At 37.8% G+C, this 10,701-nt stretch overlaps 1 protein-coding gene across 1 annotated transcript in view; it reads right to left on the reverse strand.

Moving 5' to 3' along the window:
• LOC142358339 (uncharacterized) overlaps nt 1–7,540 on the reverse strand; it is a 33,730-nt gene extending 26,190 nt beyond the window's left edge. Inside the window, exon 1 of the mRNA XM_075409757.1 lies at nt 7,426–7,540. Within this exon, the coding sequence (XP_075265872.1) occupies nt 7,426–7,499 (74 nt within the window). The 5' untranslated portion in view covers nt 7,500–7,540. The remainder of the gene's footprint in view (nt 1–7,425) is intronic.
• Between the last annotated feature and the right edge of the window lie 3,161 nt (nt 7,541–10,701).

The raw sequence follows: 10,701 nt of genomic DNA on the forward strand, positions 1-10,701 counted from the left end.
GTTCCTGCTCCCTTCTTTATTTCCCTTCTTATTTATTCTTCTATATCTAATTTGTTAAATGTAGGTCGCACTTGAACGCAATGGTTAACAACGCTCCTATCTTCACATGCTTTAACGATCCTTTAACATGCAGCCTACACGGCCATGCTTAAGTGACTGATCTTCAAATTTTTTTTTGCTCATTAAGCACAAAGCTCAGAAAAAACAAGCGAGACTGAAAGCCATCGACCAATATTTTTTGTATGTAGCCGATTCAATAGACAGCAGTAACAGGCGGCGGTAGCCGAAGGGATTAGGTTCGAGCCCGAGTTGGTGCCAGAAATGGCCCTTGTTTTTTGTCTCAAAAATGGTGAATCTTGTTTTTCATCCACTACTGTGTTTCCTTCTTGCTCCCTTCTTTATTTTCCTTCTTATCGATTCTTTTATATCTAATATATTAAATGTACGTCGCACTTGAACGCAACGGTTAACAACGCTCCTATCTTCACATGATTTAACGATTCTTTAACATGCAAACTACACGACCATGCTTAAGTGACTGATCTTCAATTCTTTTTTTTTGCTCATTAAGCACACAGCTTAGAAAAAACAAGCAAGACTGAAAGCCATCGACCAATATTTTTTGTATGTAGCCGATTCAATAGACAGCAGTAACAGGCGTCGGTAACCCAAGGGATTAGACCTGCGGCTGTGAAGTGATGGGAATGTGTTCGAGCCCGAGTGGGTGCCAGAAATGGCCCTTGTTTTTTGTCTCAAAAATGGTGAATCTTGTTTTTCACCCACTACTGTGTTTCGTTCCTGCTCCCTTCTTTATTTCCCTTCTTATTTATTCTTCTATATCTAATTTGTTAATTGTAGGTCGCACTTGAACGCAATGGTTAACAACGCTCCTATCTTCACACGCTTTAACGATCCTTCAACATGCAGCCTACACGGCCATGCTTAAGTGACTGATCTTCAAATGTTTTTTTGCTCATTAAGCACACAGCTTAGAAAAAACAAGCGAGACTGAAAGCCATCGACCAATATTTTTGTATGTAGCCGATTCATTAGAGAGCAGTAACAGGCGTCGGTAGTGCAAGGGATTAGACCTGCGGCTGTGAAGTGAGAGGAATGGGTTCGAGCCCGAGTGGGTGCCAGAAATGGCCCTTGTTTTTTGTCTCAAAAATGGTTAATCTTGTTTTTCATCCACTACTGTGTTTCCTTCTTGCTCCCTTCTTTATTTTCCTTCTTATCGATTCTTCTATATCTAATATATTAAAAGTACGTCGCACTTGAACGCAACGGTTAACAACGATCCTATCTTCAAATGCTTTAACGATCCTTTAACATGCAGCCTACACGACCATGCTTAAGTGACTGATCTTCAATTGTTTTTTTGCTCATTAAGCACACAGCTTAGAAAAAACAAGCGAGACTGAAAGCCATCGACCAATATTTTTTGTATGTAGCCGATTCAATAGACAGCAGTAACAGGCGTCGGTAGTGCAGGGGATTAGACCTGTGGCTTTGAAGCGAGGGGCATGGGTTCAAGCCTGAGTCGGTGCCAGAAATGGCCTCTGTTTTTTGTGTCATAAATAGTGAATCTTGTTTTTCATCCACTACTGTGTTTCGTTCTTGCTCCCTTCTTTATTTCCCTTCCTATTTATTCTTCTATATCTAATTTATTAAATGAAAGTCGCACTTGAACGCAATGGTTAACAACGCTCCTATCTTCACATGCTTTAACGATCCTTTAACATGCAGCCTACACGACCATGCTTAAGTGGCTGATCTGTAAATGTTTCTTTGCTCAATAAGCGTACGGCTTAGCAAAAACAAGCGAGACAAAAAGCCATCAACCAATTTTCGTATGTAGCCACTACCGATAGACAACAATAACAGGCGTCGGTAGTGCAAGGGATTCGAACTGTAGCTGTGAAGCGAGGGGCATGGGTTCGAGACTGAGTTGGTGCAAAGAGTGGTCTCTGTTTTTTGTCTCATAAATGGTGAATCTTGTTTTTCATCCACTACTGTTTCGTTCCTGCTCCCTTCTTTATTTCCCTTCTTATTTATTCTTCTATATCTAATTTGTTAAATGTAAGTCGCACTTGAACGCAATGGTTAACAACGCTCCTATCTTCACATGCTTTAACGATCCTATAACATGCAGCCTACACGACCATGCTTAAGTGGCTGATCTTCAAATGTTTTTTTTTTGCTCATTAAGCACACAGCTTAGAAAAAACAAGCGAGACATAAAGCCATCGACTAATATTTTTTGTATCTAGCCGATTCAGTAGACAGCAGTAACAGGCGTCGGTAGTGCAAGGGATAAGACCTGTGGCTGTGAATCGAGGGGCATGGGTTCGAGACCGAGTGGGTGCCAGAAATGGCCCTTGTATTTTGTCTGAAAAATGGTGAATCTTGTTTTTCATCCACTACTGTGTTTCCTTCTTGCTCCCTTCTTTATTTTCCTTCTTATCGATTCTTCTATATCTAATATATTAAATGTACGTCGCACTTGAACGCAATGGTTAACAACGCTCCTATCTTCACATGCTTTAACGATCCTTTAACATGCAGCCTACACGACCATGCTTAAGTGCCTGATCTGTAAATGTTTCTTTGCTCAATAAGCGTACGGCTTAGCAAAAACAAGCGAGACAAAAAGCCATCAACCAATTTTCGTATGTAGCCACTACGGATAGACAACAATAACAGGCGTCGGTAGTGCAAGGGATTCGAACTGTAGCTGTGAAGCGAGGGGCATGGGTTCGAGACTGAGGCGGTGCAAAGAATGGCCTTTGTTTTTTGTCTCATAAATGGTGAATCTTGTTTTTCATCCACTACTGTTTCGTTCCTGCTCCCTCTTTTTTTCCCTTCTTATTTATTCTTCTATATCTAATTTGTTAAATGTAAGTCGCACTTGAACGCAATGGTTAACAACGCTCCTATCTTCACATGCTTTAACGATCCTTTAACATGCAGCCTACACGACCACGCTTAAGTGCCTGATCTGTAAATGTTTCTTTGCTCAAAAAGTGTACGGCTTAGCAAAAACAAGCGAGACAAAAAGCCATCAACCAATTTTCATATGTAGCCACTACGGATAGACAACAATAACAGGCGTCGGTAGTGCAAGAGATTCGAACTGTAGCTGTGAAGCGAGGGGCATGGGTTCGAGCCCGAATGGGTGCCAGAAATGACCCCTGTTTTTTGTCTCATAAATGGTGAATCTTGTTTTTCATCCACTACTGTGTTTCGTTCCTGCTCCCTTCTTTATTTCACTTTTTATTTATTCTTCTATATCTAATTTGTTAAATGTAAGTCGCACTTGAACGCAATGGTTAACAACGCTCCTATCTTCACATGCTTTAACGATCCTTTAACATGCAGCCTACACGGTCATGTTTAACTGGCTCATCTGCAAATGTTTTTTTGCTCATTAAGCACACAGCTTAGAACAAACAAGCGAGACTGAAAGCCATCGACCAATATTTTCGTATGTAGCCGATTCAATAGACAACAGTAACAGGCGTCGCTAGCCCAAGGGATTAGACCTGCGGCTGTGAAGTGAGGGGAATGGGTTCGAGCCCGAGTGGGTGCCAAAAATGGCCCTTTTTTTGTCTCAAAAATGGTGAATCTTGTTTTTCATCCACTACTGTGTTTCCTTCTTGCTTCCCTCTTTATTTTCCTTCTTATCGATTCTTCTATATCTAATATATTAAATGTACCTCGCACTTGAACGCAACGGTTAACAACGCTCCTATCTTCACATGTTTTAACGATCCTTTAACATGCAGCCTACACGGTCATGCTTAACTGGCTGATCTGCAAATGTTTTTTTTTTTGCTCATTAAGCACACAGCTTAGAACAAACAAGCGAGACTGAAAGCCATCGAACAATATTTTCGTATGTAGCCGATTCAATAGACGGCAGTAACAGGCATCGGTAGCCCATGGGAATAGACCTGAGGCTGAAGCGAGGGTCATGGGTTCGAGCCCGAATGGGTGCCAGAAATGGCCCTTGTTTTTTGTCTCAAAAATGGTGAATCTTAATTTTCATCCACTACTGTGTTTCCTTCTTGCTCCCTTCTTTATTTTCCTTCTTATCGATTCTTCTATATCTAATATATTAAATTTACGTCGCACTTGAAGGGAACGGTTAACAACGCTCCTATCTTCACATGTTTTAACGCTTCTTAAACATGTAGCCTATACAACCATGCTTAAATGCTTGACCTGTAAATGTTTTTGCTCATTAAGCATACGGCTTAGCAAAAACAAGCGAGACAAAAAGCCATCGACCAATTTTCGTATGTAGCCACTACGGATAGACAACATTAACAGGCGTCCGTGGTGCAAGGGATTAGACCTGTGGTTGTGAAGCGAGGGGCATGGGTTCGAGTCTGAGTCGGTGCCAGAAATGGCCTCTGTTTTTTGTGTCATAAATAGTGAATCTTGTTTTTCATCCACTACTGTGTTTCGTTCTTGCTCCCTTCTTTATTTCCCTTCCTATTTATTCTTCTATATCTAATATATTAAATGTAAGTCGCACTTGAACGCAATGGTTAACAACGCTCCTATCTTCACATGTTTTAATGATCCTTTAACATGCAGCCTACACGGTCATGCTTAACTGGCTGATCTGTAAATGTTTCTTTGCTCAATAAGCGTACGGCTTAGCAAAAACAAGCGCGACAAAAAGCTATCGACCAATATTCGTATGTAGCCTCTACGGATAGACAACAGTAACAGGCGTCGGTAGTTCAAGGGGTTAGACTTGTGTCTGTGAAACGAGGGGCATCGGTTCGAGACCGAGTCGGTGCGAAGAATGGACTCTGTTTTTGGTCTCATAAATGGTGAATCTTGTATGATTGATTTATTAACTACCAATCTCTTTTTCAAATGTCTAGGATAGATAGAGAAGATACGGCAACTGATTAGCGTCAGCCATTTCACTCAAATAAGCTTTTCATTTGTTTGAAATGTCAAGCCTGAGTTTTGAATTCCAAACCATTGGCAGTTTTTGGAAAACTGCAAGTGTCTTTCCTTCAAAACGGATACGTGGTCCAGTTTTTATCTTTTACTGAAACATATGAGTTCCTGAATTTACCTAATTATCTGCATTTTAGCTTAGTTGTTTTTGGTTCGAATAAGTATCTGTAGGTATGAGATTGAAAAATATCATTTTCAATTTATCTGAATTGGTGCTTCTAGCATTAAGACCTTCTGGGCAAAAGTGAATTGAGGGGAATTGATATGGGGGTGGTGGCTGGGTGGGTGGGGATGTGGTATCAATTTCTAAGAACCGCATTTCACACCATAAGTTTAAGTCTCCAAAACAGTTTCTATTTTTCAAATACGGTAAGACTAGTGGGCCGAAAGGCTCTAAGAGAACTGTTCTGCAAACTTAGCGCTACCTCTTTATCCCGTTCATGAAGACGAAAGTCAATTGGGACAGACAAAAAATCGGCCAAGCATTAAATTGCATAAAAGAGACAAACAGGATAAATATATTGGCTACAAATAGCTTTTGAGAGCAAATAACAATGATATCCAAAAAAAGCCTTTTAACTCATTTATGATAAAAAACATTTCTACTATAACTCATTGTTAATGAGGATCAGAGATGATGACTTTATTCCACATAAGAGTAGCTGAAGAGTGACATCAACAACAAAAAGAGAGAGATAGAGAGTGAGTGAGTGATAGAGTGAGAGAGAGAGAGAGATAAAACGTGAACCAGAAGTAGAAGAAAAAAATATCTAACCGACAGAGAGAGAAAAGGAGAGAATTTTTTCCATTAAGGGATTCGACTCTGCCAGTTCTTTTTTTGGAATATTTTCCATAAAGGGATTCGACTCTGCAACTTCTTTTTTTCTTGCCTTGTTAGTAAAGTGCGGCATCAACAACAAAGAGAGAGAGAGAGAGAGAGAGAGAGAGATAGAGTGAGTGAGAGAGAGAGAGAGATAAAAGGTGAACCAGAAATAGAAGAAAAGAAAATTTAACCGACAGAGAGAGAAAGAGAGAGAATATTTTTCATGATGGGATTTGACCCTGCAACTTCTAATTTATTGCGTTTTTAGCAAATAAATCATATAGAAAAAATTGAAAAGGCAAAATAATAAACAACAGTTTTCAACTTCGCCTCAAAAAACTTCAAAACCATTTTTTGTCTCAAAAATTCTGTGGAGTAACCTATCTCCAGGACATAAAAATTTGATAAGTTTTGGAAACAATTGCAAATTTTAAGAAACTCTCGCTAGAAATTAAAATATTAATATCTTAAGAACCATTTCATTGTCTCGAGAGTCTCTCCAGCATCCCTCTTTCAAGCCTGAAATATTTGTACTGGCTAAAAAGATCCCTAATCTTTAAAAATTACTAAAACTGGAACCATAAAAAATTGTGATCACCATTTTTTAACTCCGGAAGCAGCAGTTTATTGTCAAACTCTGGAGGAGGTCCCAGAGCCACTGTTGCCGGAAAAAGCTCAAAAACATGGAAAATTTGCAAATATGCTTAAATTCGTGATAACAAAATCTTGAAAAACAATCCATTGCGTCTATAAACTATGCGGTAACATACTTGTGAACACTAGAGGAAGTTCCTTGGCTCTTACGGCTAGAAAAACCTAAGAAATGACAAAAAAAAATTCAAAAAACTTAAAAAGATTGCAATCTTTATTTAAAAAATGCTGAAAATTGTGACATTAAAAAGTTGAAAATTGATCCATTACCAAAACAAAAATTTCCAGTAACGTATTATCAAACCCTGACGGAGGTTTTCTGACCCTTGGGGCTCACAAAAACTGAATAATGACTAAAAATGTCAAAAAATTGAAGAAGAGTGGCAAAAATTAACAAAAAAGATGCTAAAATTGGTGATGTTAAAATCTTGCAATGCATTCCTTTAGGTCTAGAAAATTTACAGTAAACTATTATTAGCACCTAGAGGAGGTTTCTTGACACCTGGGACTAAAAAAATAAAAAAAACGTCAAAAATTTTTAAAAAAGCTTGAATAAAATTGAGCATAATATAAATTTGAGTTTTTTTAGCGAGCGGATGTCTGTCATTAGCTCGAAACGCGCGGGGGGGGTTGCAACAGTGGGGTGGGGTAACAGCACGGGGGGTTTGGTGGCAATAGTAGGGGGGTCGGGTGAACAGTGGAGGGGTCCTCAACCTCTAAGAACCGCCCTTCACACCATAAAAATTAAGTCTCCACAACAGTTTGAGCTGAAACAGAGCTGAAAGGCTCTAAGTGCACTCAATGCCCACTGGGCGCGACCTGGTTATCCCGTTTTAGAGGACGAAAAGTCAAAAGCGTCAGACAAAAAATCGGTCAAGCGAAAAATCGCATTAAAAAAGACCGACAGGACTGATATAATTGCTACAAATTTCGTTTTAGAGCAATTAATTAATTTTTCGTGATCAACTTACCTCTGACTGTAGGTAGGTTTGTCCTCTAAAGTCCAATCATAAGCATAGCACATGTCCCTACTGTATGACGTCATATATCCTGCCTCTTTGGCACTCTTGAAGAACTTCTCTCCCATCTTCATGTAACTCATATTCCTCACTAGAGACAAACCTTTTCTGTTTTTACTACGAGCACCTGTTTGAGAGACTGACTCACGAAATTTTATGACTCCCTCCCCCATGAACTAAAAAATAACAGTTCCAAATTAGAAAATATTCCAGCGGCAAAACAGAAAAGATTCCTAAAGGCATCGTTGAGTATGGCCCGTTGAAGAAGTTTTGCAGATGATTGTACGTCTGATGAGAAATTGACTGAAATAATTTGTAATCCAGAACTTCTCGTCCATTTTTTGCCATTTTTTTCAGCAAGTCCGTTGTTTTCGGCATTCCCATGTAAAACTCAGCGCGTGACATTGTATCAACAAAAATGATGTTGATATTTGGTTTTTTAGCCGTTAATTTTTGATTTTTCTCCTTGGTTTCTTTCCCAATTTTCCCGTCAAACATGATCAACTGTTCTGGTTCCCTTCCCAAATTGGTCTTGAATTTTTCACTGTAAAACCATTTAAGTGACTTGCTTTTAATAGTGCATTTGATGAACACAAAGTCCTCCCATTGTGATAAGGTCTGCAGCATTTTCTCTAATGTCATGTCTTCTTGTAAGTTTACCCATTCGATATCGCCCAACTTTGTGTTGAAAATTGCGATTCTAATCCTGTCGCAATGTTTGTCAACAAAAGAACAGTTGAAGTTATAAGTCGGACGATGTCCAAGTTTGTCACTCGTCATTTCAACTGAGCACATGTGAACGGGTTTTGTGTGTTTGCACAGGTCGCGAGCCTTGTCAACCTCCTTTCTCAGGTAAGCGCAGGCTCCCTCTGGCTTGATTGGATGGAGTCTGCATTTACTGGTGTCACCAGATAGGTTCACACTGAAAACATCAGAGGTTCCTTTAACCGTAGCCCAATCAAATGACGGAATCAATGTGGCTTCTTAATTGAAAAATCCTGTTTTGGCTGGCATAATAAAGAAGAATTAAGAACTAGTTGGCTGAAAAACGCCATTTAAGATCTCATTAGTTTCTGAAGGCTCTAAATATGCAGTTTTTTATTAAACTTTTTCTGTTATTCAGTTCAGTCGAACAATTTTTTCTGAATATTTTGTCACATTTCTGAATATTTTGACATTTCTTCGCAGACATTTGTTCCACTTTTCACGCTTTTGATAAAGATAAGTCATGCATTTAGTAATAAAATTAAAAAAGTTCAGACACGTTTTAGTGTTTATGTGATTAACTTCGTTGACGGAATCAATTTATTTCTTCATGAAAATTATAAATAATTATAAGTTCAAAATGTTCAATGTTTAAATTATGTTTCGAGCAGTCATTTGATGCCAACAATAATGTCTAATGAAGATATCAATCATGGGGCATCAATATTCAAACAAATAAATTTTTTTCTGCTTTTATCTCTGATGAAAATTCATTGTCTCCTTTTTTTCTAAGAGAGCTTTTTCGGAAAACACTATGCTGAGAAAATAAAACGTGGTCTATTTTTGAGATATTGGTAATAAACTAAAATACAAGTGGTGAGTCGGATAATTTTGACGGAGGAATTTTTGCTGCCGTCATTTTGCTTCTGTTCTACTAGTCTATTGCTAGAATTGTTATAAAATAGCTTTTTAAGAATTTTGCAAATAACAATTAGGTTCTTGAGAGGGCAAAAAATAATTGTAGCAAACTTCTAGTTTGTATTTTGTATGAAAATTCATTTGTAAGCAATTTGGCCGAAAATAGCCAAAAAGCTGTAAGAATAGGGGCCTATAACAGCTGTGATTCTGTTTTTATCACTAACTTGTAAGAGGATTGTAAAAATGTTGGCCCAGCGAAAGCAGAAAATGAGACGGTATGACAAACATTTGATGAAGTAGAAAATGATATCATGCCGCTAAAAGACGAATTCGCTCCATTTCGTTACTCAGCCCCTAAAAACAGTATTTAAACATAAGATTCCTTCTTGCGGTTGTTGTCAACAGTTTTTTTCAAGTTCAACGAGATTCTTTTGAGAGTTAAAGAATCTTGGTAGCTAAAAAAATCTGGTTGGAAATTGAAAAGTCAGTTCTTATAAGCATCATTGTTCCGACCCCACTTGTGGGGGGAGGAATTATATACTCAAATGGTTTTTTTTGTTCAGTCAATTTTGGCCGATCGATATAATCGCAAAAAAATGTGAGTGGTATCATTGAAAAGCTGGTCCAGCGTAGAATTCAAAAATAAAAAGATTTTTTTGATTTTCGTTTTTTTCGTTGAGTTATCGAGGATTGACGTTTTGTGTGAACACGGGATATTTGTTCACTTTTAGTGTGATTTTTCTTCAAATTAAGATATTTTCTATAACATTAGTAATTCCAACTTAAATTTCTTGCCAAAAAATGAACCAATTTTGTGTTCCTAATAGACTAAAAGCGTTAAAAAAGACTAGTTCTGATCTCATAGGGAGGTTCAATATCAAGAAATATAGAATTTATTTTTGAGGTTTTACTAATTTTTTGGAGTCTTATAGCATAAATTCATTGACTAAGAGTGCAATATTTTCCGTAATGAGATTTAAGCGATTATATCTAGTGCTTTGAGAGGACAGCTAATAGCTGTTAGGACTTTGAAACAAATTTTTGAAATTTTTTTTCGAACATTAGCCAATCGCATACATATTATCGTGAACTGTAAGCCAGTCTCTGCAATGACAGCACCCTCTTCCGTCCTACTGTAACAAAAATTGATCTGGCTGGTGGCTTTATCTTCTAATTGTCAGGTATATCACTTCAATGACACAAGATTTCAAAAAATTTTAAATTTTTTTGGATATTTCCGCACTATTCGTTACTATTGAAATCTTATAACATTATCCTAAACCTGACAGCTCCTATTGGCTTAACAAAAACCTTCAGTGGATCACAGATGAAGTTTTCAGAGAAAAGCTTACGGTTTACATGTCTTTGAGCTTTTCTTCTCGCACTTTTTTGTGAATTTTTGGTTTTTGCCTGTTTTTCTTGTAGTTGTTTTCATAGTCATAAGACTTGTTGTTAGGTCACACTGATCACCTATGCATGACGTACATCCCTATACTTCCATTGGGGCAAATTTGAGGGTATTTATTGACTTCCGTCGAAATCAATTGAATTTAATGTCTGTTAAGAATTTAAAGATTTTTTCGATGAGTTATCGAGGATTGAAGT

Source organism: Convolutriloba macropyga, unplaced genomic scaffold, assembly GCF_964194025.1.
Source record: "Convolutriloba macropyga unplaced genomic scaffold, txConMacr16.3 SCAFFOLD_730, whole genome shotgun sequence".
Classification (NCBI taxonomy): Eukaryota; Metazoa; Xenacoelomorpha; order Acoela; family Convolutidae; genus Convolutriloba; species Convolutriloba macropyga.